The 16,338-nt window shown below is 54.6% G+C and overlaps 1 protein-coding gene across 1 annotated transcript; it reads right to left on the reverse strand.

Annotated features, from left to right (window-relative positions):
* Positions 1–852: 852 nt before the first annotated feature.
* Positions 853–14,669, reverse strand: ITIH1 (inter-alpha-trypsin inhibitor heavy chain 1). Its single transcript, XM_046684619.1, has 22 exons — positions 14,530–14,669; positions 14,272–14,292; positions 13,780–13,946; positions 13,209–13,313; positions 12,677–12,839; positions 12,023–12,136; positions 10,533–10,658; positions 10,323–10,439; positions 9,442–9,610; positions 9,229–9,354; positions 8,129–8,310; positions 7,667–7,852; positions 6,431–6,570; positions 5,644–5,798; positions 5,529–5,543; positions 5,106–5,126; positions 4,572–4,652; positions 4,349–4,462; positions 3,086–3,287; positions 1,997–2,163; positions 1,277–1,388; positions 853–1,131 (listed from the first exon to the last, which is right to left on the reverse strand). The coding sequence occupies exons 1-22, from the start codon at positions 14,641–14,643 to the stop codon at positions 1,002–1,004; spliced, it is 2,727 nt and encodes a 908-aa protein (XP_046540575.1). The 5' UTR covers positions 14,644–14,669; the 3' UTR covers positions 853–1,001.
* Positions 14,670–16,338: the final 1,669 nt, after the last annotated feature.

The following is a 16,338-nucleotide window of genomic DNA, read 5'->3' on the forward strand; positions in this document are numbered from 1 at the left end:
CCAGGTCTGTACATATTTCATGCACTTCTTTCACATGTTCATTTTAAGTGATACTTTGGAATATCTGGAACCAAATCCCAACAGGCTTTAGCCAACAGCTGCCCAGGCTGACTGGAGTATTTACATGGGGGTGGTTAAAAACACAGATGCCGACACAGACAGCATGGGTTCAAATCCCAGCTCTGCTACTTACAAGATGAGGGATTTTGGACAAATTACCTAACTTCAATTTCTCAGCTGTAAATGGGCATGATAAAAGCATCCCCAGGGGGGCCAGCTCTGTGGCCAAGTGGTTAAGTTCATGCGCTCTGCTTCCGTGGCCCAGGGTTTCGCCAGTTCGGATCCTGGGCACGGACATGGCACCGCTCATCAAGCCATGCTGAGGCGGCATCCCACATGCCACAAGTGGAAAGACCCACAGCTAAAATATACAGCTATGTAACCCGGGGGTTGGGGGAGAGAAAAAGTAAAAATAAAATCTTTAAAAAAAAGGAAAAAAAAGCATCCCCAGACCTGTTGGGAGCATGCGTTTAGTTAATTCAATCAGGGCTCCTAGAACAGTGCCTGGCTATAGAAAGCACTGAGTCAGCTGTGGCTGTTGCTGATCATTCCAGGCCCCACTGCCAGAGTGTCCTTTGATCCCTGAACCTATTGGGGCAGCTATGTGCAGGGGACATAGGGGCAGTCTGAGGGCATGGGGCAGGCAACTGCAGAGAACACTGTAGGGTGAGGGCAGAGTTGGCATGGCCTCCCTCCCAGCCACCAGGTCTGCTGTGACCCCTGAGCCCTTCCGATGGGCAGCATCTTGGGTTGCCTCCCTGCCATCCTCCCTCCCAAAAAGCAGCCAGCCTGGACTGGACATAGTCTCTCTTTAATGGGAGCATGGGTGCTTTGATACAGGGGACCAGCTTGGACAGGGAGGTGTGGCCTGGGCAGAAGGTCACTGCTGTCCTTTTCCTCTGCCATGGTCCCAAGGCAGGACAGATGTGCTGGCAATGGGCTCAGAAGATATCAGGGACGATATAGTCTGTGTGAATGCCATCAATCAGCCCGGCCCCATTGTTGTGGACGAACCAGCAGGTCACCTCAGCCCCATGCCGGGGGTCCTTGCTGTAGTCTTTTTGAGAGCCCCTGGAGAGAGACAGGTCAGTTTTTGGACCTAGCAGAGCTGCACCTCCCCAGGAAATCCACCCCACCCATGTGACAGCTGGAGGAAGGCCTGGACCTAAGATGGAGAATGCCAAGGGTAGAGATGCTGGAAGGGCAGCCCACCCACCTGGTGACTGTCAGCCGGTGGTTCTTCACCACCATGGTGGCATCTGTCTTTGTGGGGTCAGAGCCTGGGTGGAGGTCGGACACTTTATAATCAAAGGGGTGGAAGAATTGTCCTGGAAAGACACGTTGGAGGCAGCAGTTACCATGGGGGGCCTTGCTCCAGCCTTGCACTCAGCAGGTGCTCACTGGAGGTTTAGAGAGTTGCTTGAACATTTTTTTCAAGGACTTGACTGTTTCTGATAAATTTTAGCATAAAAAGCCACCTTTAGTTCACCTGCTATAGAGGAGCAGATATATTGCCAGGTGGCTGTACCTCTTGTCTTTTGGACTGATTCCAAAGGAATCTGGCTGGGAAGAGAGGTTTGAGGGGTAGGTGCCTATAGAAAGCAGGGTCTGCAGGAAGGCCACAAGGAGAAGCAGTGTGGCTGATGACTCATCCCTCCCAGGAGGTCTCTGGGAGCCCACTGGACCTTTCTGTTTGCTAATTGGCCATCTTCCCACTTGGTCCTGGGCTCACTTAAGCTTTAGTTTCACTGTGTGTTTGATTGCAGCCTCTTGAGGGACAGGACGCTCACCAGGACAATCCCTCTTTGGAGCTCTGAGCCTTGGAGGCCATGTTGGAGGTGAGCCTGTCCTGGTGCCCGGCTGCAAAGCTGACCCATGGCGAGTCCACTGACTTCAACACCCCACCCCACAGCTCTGCCCGCTTGGCCAGCCATACCCAGCAGCCCATGCGTCCGCCTTGACATCTGGTGACTATCCAGCACGTAGAAGCCCAAGAAGTCTTGGTGACTTCCCTTCCACACTCGGTGCAGAACGACCTCGAAGGTGCCCCTGTCCTCTACAGATACCACCAGGCTCTTCTTCCTGTTGATGGTCACCACCACCCTGCAGGGATGGGTGGCCATGAGGGCAGGTGCAGCCGCACTGCACTCCTCTCCATTCTGCTGCCCTTGTCCTCTAGGACTCAGCTCTTACGAACTTCTACCCTCATCCCCAGATGGTTGAGTGTTTCCTGCTCCGTGCTCCTCCTCACATGTTGCTGTTGTATGTGGGGCCCTTGCAATGTGCTAGGCTCTGTGTCAAGCCCTCCGTGCAAACTGCATCATTCAATTCTTACTCTGATCCTGTGAGGACGAAGGCTCAGAGAGGTTAAGTAACTTGCCCAAGGTCACACATCTGGTAAGTGGTAAAGCCAGGACTTGGACTCCATCCTGCCTAATATCAGTGTCTGTGTTCTTTGACTCCCATTCATCACCTGTGTCTTCCACTCCAGACTCTGCCCACCTCTTTCTACAGCTCTGCTGGCCAGCATCGGGCTCTGGTTTTGCATCCACAGAGCTTGTTGAATGAATGAATGAGTGAGTGAATGAAGGAACAAACATGAGACAAGGCATACTACGATAGGTGCTGAAAGAGAAGCCCAGAGAATTCTGGAGCTCAACAGAGGAAGAGACTAGGAGGGCTTCAGGGAAGAGGTGGCCTTTATGCTGGGCCTGAAGGATGAGTCGGCTTTGTTTGGTGGAGATGTAGGTGGACTGCAGGGTGAGGGTGCCATGGGAACACAGGCATCCAGGCAGCAGGGCCCAGAGCACATGTCCAGGAACCAAGGGAAATGAGGGGAGTGGTTCACAGGGTCTGACATGTCTGCACAGTCCACACTGAGGCCACAGGGACATCGCTCTCTGACACGGCTCGGGGGATGAGGGCCCAGCAGGCTCAGGTAGCAGAGCTGGCTCTGGGGCACATCCTCACTGCACCTACCCCTGCCTCCCCTCCCAGGCCCCGGCCCCGGCCCCAGCCCGGTTACTCGTCCTGCCGCAGCAAAGCCTGGTCCCTCCAGGAGAACACGGGCCCACCCGAGCGAGGGTTCAGCATAATGTTCTGAGGAGTCACTTCCAGCTGAAAGCCCGTTGCAGGGTTTGCGATCCCCAGCCGCCCGAAGTACGTGCCCTCATGCTGCCCAGGGCTCCTGGCGTTGTTGCCAATGAGCTGCCCATTCACTGAGAAGCCTGCAGTGGGGTGAGGAGCATCTGGGTCTGGGAGGGGCCAGCTTGTGCTAGACTCCCCCCCCCCCCACAAGCCTGCCTTTGCTCATGGCGTGCCTCCTTCCTGAGAGATCCCCCACACTCCACCCATGCCATGTTGTCTTTGAGGGTCTTGCCTCCCGAGGGGGCCTTCAGAACCAGTACAGGCTGCACCCAGCACAACCCACCTCCCCTCCCGTCCTGCCACGCTAACTAGCCGGTGCTTAGTTCTGGGCCTTGAAGGAGGTCTTGCCTCCCTGAAGACGGGACTTGGGGCTGCTCTTGCTCCATGACCCAGTCAGCCCCAACAGGGGCAGGCCACAGCAGGGGCTGCAGATGAGTTTGTGGGGCCTCTTCACAGAGGCCTCCACTGACCCGAGCAACCAAAATCCCCCTCCTTGTCTTCACCAACCCAACACTGCACGTCTCGTGCTCTGAAATGCTCACCTAAGGATTTGCTCACTTTTTTGTCTCCCTTCCATAAACTCCATGAGAGCAGGGACTTCATCTCGGGTGCCCCTCACCCCCGGCCCTAGCAGGTGCTCAACAGACATTTGCAGATAGCACAACTGGAGAGGGATGGAGGGAGGAGTGGTGGAGAGATGGAGAGGGAGTCATTCCTGCCACTTGAGCACTCCCGGGGAGCCGGACTCAGAGGGTTGCTCAGTCACGCTGAGGGGAGAGGAGGGGGCAGGACTGCTACACAATTTTTAGGACTCAGTACAAAATGAAAATGAGGGGCCCCTTGTTCAAAAATTGTTAAGAATTTCAAGATAGCAACAGCAGAGCATTAAACCAAATATGGGGCCCTTCTAAGAGTAGGGTCTTGTGTGCCTGTATGGTCACAGGCCCATGAAGTAGGCCCCGCATAGGGCCCAGGCAAGTGGACGGGACGAGAAGGAGGCAGGTCGAGCCCAGCCAGGTGACTGGTGTACAGGCCGTGGGGAGTGGAGGCCACTACCACTGTCCTGTCCATGGCACGAATATTGAGGGTGGAGGAGCCCAGGCCCTGCCCTGTCTGGCAGAGGGCACAATGTCACTCATACCTGTGTCAGGGTCCTGCACCAGGCTCAGGACCACACCAGGTTCTTCATTGATATTGAAGCACAGGGTGTCCTCTTTCTGGGGCACGTGGATGATGAAGTGTGGGTCAGTGTCCACTGGGGGCACAGCATGGGGTCCGTTAGATTGGGTACCAGGCAGATGTGGCCAGCGGAGGGCAGGGGTTCAACCAGGGAGAGGTGTCCCTCAGCCCTCCCAAGAACTCACCGCCAGTCACTTGGCTTGGCAACTGCATGACATTGGAGCTGGGGCGAGTCGGAGAAGGCTGCGAGGCGGACAGCACGAACGCTGACATGTGAAGGGGAATGGCATTTAGAAGGAAGGTGGCTGGGCCTTTCCTGGAGCTGCTGGCTCCTTTTCTGAGGCCCCTCCCACCCAGCGGGGCTGCCCGGTGGCCACAGGAGCAGGAGCAAACACAGAGCCCTTGATGCCTCTCAGAAGGTGGGAACAGAAGTTTGGCCGAGCACAGTGGGCTGGCCCCCTCTCTGTCTCCTTCCATAGGTACCTGGTGGAGCTGGTGGCATGAGGGTGGGGAAGGCCAGGCCCATGTCAGGGGGACAGTTCTGAGAATTATCAGTGAGAGCAGTGAGGAGAGGTGGAGCAGAGGCAGGAAGCTTTCTCATCCTGCAAGTGGGGTGATAACCTAGGGCCTCTGCTCAGGACCGACTTCACAGCCTGAGGGACAGCAACGTGTGGAGTAGAGAGGGAGAGATGTGCATCATGGGGACAGCTGCCACTTACTCTTTCTGTGTCCCAGCATCTCTGTAGAGAATGATGACAGAGAACAGAGTTACCCTCAGCACCCCACATGAAAAGCACGCACCTCATTCCCCAAGTGCACCCCAGGCCCAGAGGCCCATCAGGCCTGGGCTGGCCCTCCTCCTGAGGGTCCCAGCCCTCCTCCAGGGCCCCAGATCCTTGCAGATACATGCTCAAGCAGAGGACCCAGATGGAGGCTGGCGGGGGTTCAGGCTGTTTAAGGGCCCCCAAGCACACAGGAGGCAGCAACTAGTTTGTGGCCAAGTAGAAAAGGGCATCTCGGGGAAGGAAGAGACCATGAAGGGGTGGAGACAGGGAAGATGTGGGATTGGGGAGCTGTGCCTGGGGGCTGGATCACATGGCCCCGATGCCCCTCGAGAAAACCAACGTGATTTAAAAACTCACCCAAGGGCTGAGAATCTGGAAGGAAGAGAAAGGGAAGAGAATCAAAGCCCAGGAGATTTTTGGCCCTCAGAAGCCTCCCCCTGGCCCACAGCCTCCCCCTCTGCAGAGCCCATACCCTCTGGGGGCTTGTCAATGATGGGCTTCAGGCCGTCCTCGTCCTCCATGCCCCTGATGGTCATGGAGGTCAGCGGGGTCACGAACTGATAGGCCAGTGACATCTGCAGGGCCTTGGCTGTCAGGTTGGCCTTCTCCTCCCCCTCTAACTTCATCCTGCGAGACAGACACTGACTCCAAGCCCCATAGTTTAGATGACAATGGACTTGCACTCCCTTGTCCTTTCACTCATTCAGTCATTCAACAAAGATGTATTAGCACCTGTAGTGCCCCCATTCAGTAGCTGCCTTCAAGGACTTCATGATTTAAAGACCCCCCTCCCCCCACAGAGAAAACCTGGAGATTTGGCAGAGTTAGGGGATGTGCCTCAGAAATACACAGAGGATTTAACAGTCGTGAGCTTCTGGGAAGTGGTCTAATCTCTCTGAGCCTCAGTTTGCTTGTTTGTTAAATGGGGATAATGAGGACATTCCCCTGCATGTTGTGAGGATTCTGTGAGTGTGTCTGGACACAGCAGCCCAACCATAAAGGGCAGCCTCCCCCACAGCAGCTCAGTGGGGACAAACAGTGGGTTGCCCTGTGCCCCCAATGGGCCCTGCCCACACTATTGACTGACTGGTTGATATTAACTTGGCAAGTGAAGCAGAAGGACAGTAAATCTGACCTGCTTACAACCTCGAAGGCCCAGAACCGCCCCTTCTCTGTCCACCTCATCGGTCCAAAGGCCCAGGGGCAGGGGGTGCTCTGGAGTGGATGATGCCCACTCCAGGTGTCTGCAGGGGTCGTACCGCTTGGCCAGCAGCTCCTGGATGGTGAGGTAGGCCCAGAGGCGTTCGATGTGGTTCTCCAGCATGTGGCCCCGCTCTTGGAGCAGTTTCTTCATCTCTTCCTCATCTACCAGGCAGGTTGTCTTGAATTCTTGGCCCTCCTGAGGGGTGTGATGGGAGAGAGGCCGTGCATCATGAGGAGCACAACCAGTGGCTGGTGCTCAAGGCTCTGAGCAGCCCTGCCTTTGTCTGGTCTCTGCAGCTTCCTCCTTAGCACACCCCTCTTTCCTGAGCCTGCTCTCCTCATGCTCATTCATCCATTCATTCCATAAAAGCTTGCTGAGCACCCTCTGTGAGCCAAGTTGGCCCAGCTGCTGGGGATCCCATGGATGGGAGGACCAGGCTCTGCCCTCATGGAATTACTCTCTCTGGGGGATACCAACAAGCATCCAGCTGCTTCCACCATGGCCTGCTCCTCCAAAAGCCCACCACCTCTCCAGTGGGCGGCACCATTCAACTTGCCACAGCACATGAATGTGCCTTCTCTCCCCAGCTACAACAATGAGGGCACCACTTCCCGAGGGCATCCCACGCACCAGGCACTGTGTAAGCACGGATTATTTCATTTACTCCACAGAACTCTCCAACGCAGTGTTACCCCCGTGGTACAGAAAAGGAACCTGAGGTCTAGAGAGCTAGACTTATTTGCTCAAGGTCACCTAGCTGGTCAGGGTGCAGTCAGGGTCCTGCTCAGCCCTCCTCACACAAAGCCTGAGTTCTGAACCCTCAACCACACTGCAGGGCTCGAGTCCACACCCTGCAGGGCAGGCTCCAGGTCTCACAGGCCCATGACCCCCCAGTGCGCATATGCACACGTGCACTGCACCGTGGCACAAAGCTGGGTACACACGTGGTGTTTGGGAAATGGTTGTCAAATGAGAAAGGAGAGGCTGGCCTCTTGCTCTCTCATGCCTTGGGGGGAATGATGTGAGGAGTAACAAGTGGTCCATTTTGGGCCGATGGTCAGTGAACTACAACTAATCAAGGTTACGTTGGCCCCATTCCAGACTGTCCAGCCCCCTGGGATGCCTGCGTGGAGGAACCTTCAAGCCTGGGTGTGTGTGGCATAGTGCAGGGGTGGAGGCACTACTCTGGAGAAAGAGAGATCCCCAGGGGTAGACAGGGATGGGGAACAGTGTGGGTTTGGAGCCTCTGGGTGCTGCCTGGCTTCTCCACCCTCTGCAGCCCACTATTTACCCCATGGGCCTGTACATCAGCCTTGAAGCTGCTCAGTTTATGGTCAGCGACGCGCCCAGCCACCACGATCTCTGAGCCTTCATAGTACTGTTTATGGCGGTGCTGGGTCAGGGCTGAGACGGCATCCTGGGGATACTGCAACTCCACATCCACCAGCAGGGGGGTGGCTACCTGGTCGTAGAAACCCTGCAGGAGAGGGGGGCACAGTCTCAGAACTGATGGGTCACCCTGAGCACCCACTGGGAAACCCACTCATAAAGCGCAGTGTTTTGATCTCCACTTTATAGGAGGAATCACAGGCTTATGAGGGTAAACTAACTGCCTTGAGGTCATGTAGCTAATTCGAACGCCATGCCAGAGTTTTATCTGCTCCTCTAGGCTGATGGGCCAATGGTTGCCAAGGCTGGGCTCCCCGTGGCATGGTGCTGGCAGTGCGTTGGGGGTCAGGGGGGACAAGGAGACCTGTAGCTGCTGGGTGGCATCATGGTCCTCGTAGATTCTCTGGGCTCGTCCGTTGTTTTCCATGGACATGACCTCCAGGAAGTTGAAGTCCACGTTCTGGCCGAAGCCCAGGTTGTAGAGTGGGAACTTGCCCCTGACGGCGTTGCGGACGTTCTTGAGGATTTGGGAACGGTCCGTCACCCCTGCAGCCACACACCGGGCAGTGACAGGATACCAGCTCACAGGCATGTGGGGCATGAAAGGACTTTGGGGTACACTCCCCGGGGGCCAAGCCTCCCGTCTCAGTCTCTATTGGTATCTTGAGGCAGCGCCTCCTGCTGGCTCAGCTGGGCAACTGCAACAGCTTCTAACAGCTCACAGATCTTGCCCTTCTACAGGGATCCATCACAAGCAAACCTGATTCTGCCCTAAACCCTCCCACGACTTCTTGCTGTGGCCTGCGAGGGCTTGCTGACTTGTCCACCCTTGTTTTACTTCTTCTGCACATGCCTGCTGCTCCTGGGCAGGGCCTGCCAGCGCACAAACCTTTTTATGCTCAAGCTGCCCGTCTGCCAGGGATCCCTTCCTGCTTCTCTCCTCCTTCCAGACAGAGCTCAGGGGTCACCTCAGGAGGCCTTCTGGGACCCTGCCTGGGCCAGACACCTGTTGTCCATGGGCCCACAGCCTCCTAGCACTCTGTTCTTTCAGGGTCCTCAACAGAGTGTCTGCTCCTGGCTCTGCCTCCCCCAGTGGGCCCAGGGCTCCTTAAGGGCAGACACATTTCTTATTCTTTTGGTCCCTAGCCCTGGGCTTGGCACACAGTCAGTGCTGAATACATAGTTCATTAAACTCAACCTAGGAATCCTACCCATCCTCCTGGGCCAAGTACAACCCTGTGTTGGGCAGCAACTTCCCCAACTTCCCAACACAGGAGAGAAGTGCACCCTGGAGCTTCTGCAGACTTTAGGGTCTGAACTCTGTGTTTAGACCAGTGCTTGACTTTGTCCTGAGCCTTTCTCCCCCCTGACAGCATCCCCAGTGGTTGGGTTTCCAAGTTCAGCTTGAATGCCTTTGGTAACGGAGAGATCACCACCTCCCAAGGTAGCCATCCAGGTGCTTACCCTCTGTGGGCTCGCCATCTGTCAACATGATGAGAATTGAGGCATGGTTGCTGACTTCTGGGAGGCTTCCCTGAGCTTTGTTCAAGATCTCAATTCCTTGGAGCAACCCTCCATTCAGGTTTGTGGCTGCAAAGGAGAGAAAGCAGACCTGTGTATGCCCTCATTCTGAGGGGACAGAGGTGACACCAAGGTGGCCCAAGCCCCTGTCCTTACACCCTTCCAGAGTGAAGCGCTGCACGAAGTCCCGAGCCGCTTGCAGATTGGCGGCAGATGCGGGCACCAGCGAGCCCTTCCACGACTGCACGCCAGACCCAAAGAGGACCAGGTCGAAATAGTCTCCTGGCCGCATGTCCCCCAGGATTTTAAGGAGCGCTTCCTTGGTCTGTAAGGACAGGATAGTCAGTGCAGGGACACGGCCCCAAGCATAGTGCCTCCTGTCAGCTCCAGATACCCCTTTCAGAGATCCAGAGGGGAGAGGTACCTGGTGGAGAGGCAGGAGGGGAGGGACAGGACGGCCAGGTGGTGCTAGGAGAGAAGCATCCTGCCAGGCCCTGGGAGTGTATCAGGGGGATGGAGGAGGCAAAGGGACCCAGTGTGGGGAGAAGTGACCAGAAGTTTGAGTGGGGCAGGATTAAGAAAGATGACCCTAGGGGGCTGAGTTTCTAAAACTCTGCTTGTCCAGCCATGGTCTCACTGCCCTATGGGCAGGACACTTAGAGCACTGTGGATGGCGGGCTGTGCCCTACTGTAAGATGCTTCCCCACAGATGGTCGTAAGTATCCCCGGCACTTTTAGCATCCAGGTTTCATCTTCCAAGCACTCCCCCATCGATAAACCCCATGACCCTGAGGGCACTGCTATTATTCCCACTTTTGCCTTTGAGGAGAAGTGAATGAATGCATTTGCCCACAGGTGCACAGCGAGGCAGCACAGCAGCTGATTCCAGAGTGCCTAACTGGGATCTCCTGTTAAATCACTGCCTCTGACCAGGAGCAGAAATCCCAAACCCAGAATCGGGGGGCAAAACCAGTGTGGGGTCAGCGATGGGGCTGACGAAGCCTATGCTGTGTGAACCACGTAAAGCTATAGTTTACCTGCTGCACTTTCTGGCCTTGCATGGAAGTGCTGATGTCAATCACAAAAACCAGGTTCTTGTTCAGGTTTGTCAGGTTTTGGGGGGCAAAGAAGTGGGCAAAGTGGTTATTGGTGACCTAAAACACAAAGATCACAACAAATGAGTGAGGCCTTTCTCACAAGCACCCCTGCCTGCTCTCTGAGTCTTGGGCCAGAGGTTTCAGGCTCACCAGGAGGTCGCAGAGCTTATCTCGATTGACATCATAGGTCACCCTGAAGTCCCCATTCAGCAAGGATGTGGAGCACGTGGGGCAGGATTGCTGCTGGCCCACGGTGGGGCGGAAAAGCACATGACCCTGGAACCAATGAGGATGAGAGGCATGCCTGGTGTGTGCAGCCGCAAACAGAGTGTTTGCAAAGACAACATAAGGGGGTGTGTGTGTGCGTGTGCGTGTGTTACATGGGCATAGAAATGAGTCTGGGAGTCTGATGGGCCCCTCGCCCAGCTGCCAAGAGTGCACACCTGCAGATGGCAGGAGGGAAGACCTGTTCTTTACTTACATACTTCTGAATCATTGGGATTTTCTACAATAAGCATCACCACTTTGGGTGCAAAATAAAACCAAACTAACAGCAGTATGAGAGCATGAGAGACGTCAGTTAACTCAAACTGTCTGGTGAAAAAACAAGGCTACAAAACTGTGCTGGACAATAGAACCTGAGTAGACAAAGGGCAGAGGCTGGAAGGAAGGGCCCAGAGTGGGGGCTGAGGTCTGGGGTTGACTTGGAGTTGTGCTCGGGGAAATTAGGGAGGGTTTTTACTCAATACTGTTCTGTACTTCTGTACCTTCCACATTTTCTTTAAAGAATTTTTTATTTTTACTTTTTATTTGTTAAAAAAGTAAGATGTTCATTAAAAAAAAAAGCTTGAAAAGAATTGTTAGGAAGACAAAACCCATCCCCTTTGTTCCCTACTTAAGCAAGCATGTTTGCTAACACTCTGGGGTATCATGTTTTGTTTAAAAGAAACCCCTCTAAAACTGTAAGAAGCAGTTCTTTTAAGTGAAGTGTTATGGGATCACCACCAAAAGTAGTGGGAGCTAGAGGGTTGGCTCCTGGCTCCAGTTGAGGGCGAGTTAGGAAGCAGGGCACCAGCTGGCACCCATATGCCACACTCCTCCAGGACCTAGGGTAGGAGCAAGCAGGGGGCTTCTGAGATTCCTGCAAATGGGTGGCAAGTGACAAGCCGCAAGTGGCTGGATAGGCCAAAGGCCTTTCCAAACTTAATTATGTTTCCAAGAACACTGAAGCTTGAAATCATAACCACAACAACATCTGAGATTTACTCAAGTGCCCTATATTTCCCTGAATGCCCTCCTATGGCTGTGTGACAGGCAAGGAGGAAACTGAGGCTCAAGCAAGGCAGCAACTCACCCCAGACCACACAACTGGCGTGGCCACCTTCTCCAGCCTCAGCATGCAGGCTTTTGCTAATTTGCTCTGAGAACCAGGGGTTTGAGTTCCCCTGGGATACCAACCACAAAACACCTGCCTTTCTCACCCTTGGGGCAGCCTGCAACCCGTGCCTGGCTCCCAGGACAAGGCTGAACAGTCAGTGATGAGTTGGGCCAGGCTGAGTTGTCTTGGAGGGAGGGTGGGGTGGGGGGTGGGGCAGGGTGTTGGGGTGGGGTCCGCCACCATCCCCAGCCATCCCATGCACCTTTTTCCCTGAGAAGGACTTCTTGATGATTTGGGTCGCCAGTTGCTTGGGGAGGAAGGAGGCCTGGGCATCCAGCTTGCTGATCCCCTGGGGCTCAAAGATGTCCACGTCGATCTGCATCATTGAAGCAATCCCTGTACCAAGGCTCCCATTTGGGCCATCATCAAGTCTCAGCCAAGAGCCAATGTGTCCTGGCCACCTACTGTGTGCAGTGCCCACCCAGCCCTCAGCACAGGGCCTGGCATGTCATAGGTACTCCAAAAATACCGGCCCAGTGAAGGTGTGCATGCCTGCTCCCCTCAACACGGCCACCACTGAGGTGCCAGTGACAATAACAGCCGCTCAGGCCACCCAGGACTTTCTGGTTTACAAACTACCTGGACATTCAATATCTCTCGTGATCCTTGTGGCAGTCCTGCGACACACAGGAACCCCCATTTAACAGATGAGCAAGCCGAGGTTCAGAGAGGAGGAGAAGGTTGGAGGGTTCAGGGAGCTCCCAGCCCACAAAGAGCCCGGGGAGCCCACCCTGAGGAGTCTGTCCCCTTCCCTGCGTGCTCGGGCCTGGGATGGCACATGGCAGGTGCCAAGCCAGTGCTTGGAGCCACCATGAGAGAGAGACCACTCCCCTGCATGTGGTCACCTGTAATCTACCTCAAAATGATCCACCAGCTGCTTGGGCTTGACTTTGATGACAAGGTCGTACTGCGTAAGTTTTCGCTTCAGCACCTCTTCGTAGGTCAGCCGGAATGTGGCCTTGCTCCGGGGACCAACGATAAGGTTGATAGTGAATTGCTCCATTGTTCTCCCCGAGGCCCTAGACATGCCACCAAAGGCAACAACAAACAGACAAATGGTAAGTGACATGAGTGTCCTTGTCACTAACGCAAGGCCCTCAGAATCAATTTCTCTTATTTTAGTGCTGTTCTCAGGTTTCCTTGACCCTCACCTTTGTCTTACTTGGTTGGTCAAGGTCTGAGCCCAAGAACAGGACCCCACTGCTCCCAAAGGCTGGGAGATGGGCAAGTCAACACCAACCTTGTCCACAGCCTTTGAGTTTGGGCAGTTTGCTCGCTTCCCATTAGCCCAAGGCTGCTTTCTACTGAAGCCCACCTTGCAGTCCTCGGATCTGTCCTGGCTGGGGAAGGCAGCCCCAGAGACTGGGCCAGAGGGGCCCAGAAATCACCTGACAAGGCCGGCATTCTCTCCTGAGATGGCCGCTTTCCGGTACTGCTTCCATGCAGTCACTTTGTCCTTTATGTCCCCAACAAATGCCTGTCCATCTGCTGTGCTGCAGAGAGGAAGAAACTCTCAGGGGAGATGCCCCTCCCTGAACACGCAAGTCCTTCATGTTGGAGGTACTCCCAGCCCAGACCTTGAGAAGGCCCTGTCCAGGTAAGCACTCATGGGACAGCATTGCCTACTGACCTCTCACTGCCCAAAGAGCTGCTTAGTGGCCCCACAGCAGTGAGGTGGGTAACTGTGGCCACTAAATCCAGCAAAAAGCCTTGGGTACCAGCCCTTGCTCCTTGGGCCCTAGGCTGAAAACATACCGTCAGAGGCCCCAGTTTGCTCCCCAGGATGGGAGCCCATAACAGACCTAAAGAGCTTGTTCCTCCCCTTGGAGCTGGAGCTGGCCTGTGGCCCTTTGGGAGATGAGGAGATGGTCTGCACTGTCTGGCCCCTCTGAGTCGTGGGCTTGGGCTGGGCCTAGTGAAGGGACAGCTCTGAGTGTGGGAGTCAGGCAGGGCACACACATGGCAAAGTCACTGATGAAGGCCGTCTTGGGGATCTCCACATCGAAGGCCACTTCCTTGGCTTCATCGGCGCTGTTGACCACTTGGCTGGTAATGACACAGTGGGCGAAGCGAGAGGTGACTTTGCAGTTGACTTTCAAATTCCGGATGATCACGCCATCAACAGCCTAAAGTAAGATGTGAGGGAGCTGTGGCTGGGATGGGGGGTTCTCTGAGCCTGAGAGAGACCTTAATGTTGTACTGGGGCTCAGCACCCAGCTCTGACACAAGTTGACTGAAGAACAGACCAGACCTCCCTCGAAGACCTGTTCCATTCTCTCCGCATGAGACCATGCAGTGGGGTGTGAGGTAGGATGGGAAAGCCCCCATTTCCCAAAGACGGGAGTCCCTCTCCCCAGAGCACTAACAGAGGGGCAAACCCCTGAGGGAGGGGGAGAACAAGGCTGTAATAATGGCCCCACCACAGATCCCTTAGCCGAGGCTCTTACTCACTGTGTTCACAGCCTGTCGCTTCTGTAAAACAAACCAGGTGCAAGTGTGAGTGTGAATGCTCAGGGGCCCACGGACTATTTGTTAAGGGATGGGAGTGCGACACAGCCTGTGTCCTCTGCCCTTGGCCTCACCTCTCCAGTCAGAGGCGATCAAGGTAGGTGGGGGTGGCCCCAGCCCCTAGGGTAGGGGTCTTGTGTCCCTCCCAAGCCTGATCCAGGCCCAGCTGCCTGTTTCTGCCCTGAGGGTTTACCCACATACCTCGCTGCCTTTGGGCCTGCTTGTGGGTGAACCTTGAGCGGGCATGGCCTGCAGGGCCAGGAGGGGCACCACGTACATGCACAGCAGCCCCCGCAGCCCCATGGTGCCGTCCATGGTCTCAAGGCTCCCACTGCCTTGTCACTTCAGTCAGGCCATTAATCAATAAAGTGCTGAATAAACACAGATTAAACATTAGACAGGGTGAAGGCAAATATTACAATTTGGAGCATCAAAAAACGGCAGTGAAAGCTTTCTCCCTGAGGGGATTCCCAGCTGTGTAAACTCCTAACCAGACTCAGACCACATCCCTCTGTATAGAACTGCACTCAGCCAGCATGAATTGTGAAGACCCCAATGACTCGTCTAATGCTGGGTCTGGCACAGGGCAATACTACTGATACAGTGACATGTGGCAAGAAGCCACAGTTAAAAATGGATTTCTAAACTTCGTTGGGTGTCACTTTCAAAATCCTTTAAGTATCAACAGACTTTTCAGACAGCCACACTTTGACCAGGGAGGCAGATACTGTGGCTTAGAAAGTGTCTGTCCACATCCTTGTTTCTGATGATGCCACCCTAGCAGCAGTTCTGCCAGAGGCAGCCTGGGCAGTCCTGGTAATGCCTAATGGGTGACCCACGCTTTAGGACAGTTGCTTCATCTCTCTGGTCCTTCTCGCTCAGATTTGGAAAGAAGAACAGAAGTAAGCCTCATCGTTCGTCCATCTGAGCAGGACTGCCTGGCAGATAAAGGAGAGACAAAGATGAATACCACATCGTCATACTGGAGGGCCGACTGTGTGCCATGCACTGCTCTAAGCCCTGTATTGTCTAATTTTATCCTTATGATGTCCCTGGGACATTGGTCCCACAGCAAGTGACAGAACATGTATTCAAACCCAGATCTTTCAGACTTCAAAGCCAAAGCCTATCACATAATGACAGAAACGCCTTCCTTGTTATTAGGAAGAAAGGAGAAGCAGAGTCAAAGGCCCCAGAGACCCCTCTTGTACCTGCAGTTTCTTAATTTTTATGCCTAAACTCTCCCTGAGTCCCACAAGCCACAGCACCCTGGGCAGACATGGTCCCTGGGTAATCCACTCCATGACCCTGGGTGGGGTATGCTGGCTGCCATGACCCCAATAAGATAAGGGGCCCAGAGGCCTCTTTGATCTCTGTTTGCTTGCACTGGACTTTGTCTCACAGAGCAGCTTCTGAGAAAAGGTTTATTGACCCCAGGCCAGAATGACCTTCTGGCTTGTTTTCTGGCCTTTGTGGAAGATAAGCTGGATCAACATGAAGCTGTACATTTGAGGTCCTGTTGATTTCCTGCACCAGTCCTGACTGGGCCCTGTGGTTGGTTGGGCATAGTGCCAGGCACAAGGACACCACAGATGATACTTGAGTGCCTCACTGTGTTCAGTGAGCTGATGCCTTGGGCAAAGGACTCAGACAAATCAAAGGAAGCCCAGGGAATCCCAGGAATGATCAGAAGCTTATGAGGAGCATGAAGGAGCTGCAGAAATCTGGAAGGGGTGGCACTCATCTCCACAGGACCTTGGAAAAGGTTCCTGAAGGAGGTGCCTGGGAAATAGAGCAGCACTTGGGAAGGGGGAGGTGGGAAGGGGAGGGAGAGACGAGCATGGGTAAATGTGAAGCATGCTCGGGGAAGGTGCAGCATCTGTGTGATAGGAGCAGGACCTGAAGGAGAAGGTGGGGAAGGAGGGTGGGAAGTGGTTTGGGAGCAGCTGGCACAGGGGTCTGAAAGTGACCAGTCTTTTGGTTGGGAAATGAAAGATATTTTGATCAGGG

The sequence above is a fragment of the Equus quagga genome, chromosome 1 (assembly GCF_021613505.1).
Source record: "Equus quagga isolate Etosha38 chromosome 1, UCLA_HA_Equagga_1.0, whole genome shotgun sequence".
In the NCBI taxonomy this organism is placed as follows: Eukaryota; Metazoa; Chordata; class Mammalia; order Perissodactyla; family Equidae; genus Equus; species Equus quagga.

Coding starts and splice junctions, on each gene's coding strand:
- ITIH1 (XM_046684619.1), bottom strand. CDS start 14,643: ATGGACGGCACCATGGGGCTGCGGGGGCTGCTGTGCATGTACGTGGTG. Junction 10,440..10,532: donor ATAAGCTCTGCGACCTCCTG/GTGAGCCTGAAA, acceptor TTTGTGTTTTAG/GTCACCAATAACCACTTTGC. Junction 5,799..6,430: donor CAGGAGCTGCTGGCCAAGCG/GTACGACCCCTG, acceptor TCTGTCTCGCAG/GATGAAGTTAGAGGGGGAGG.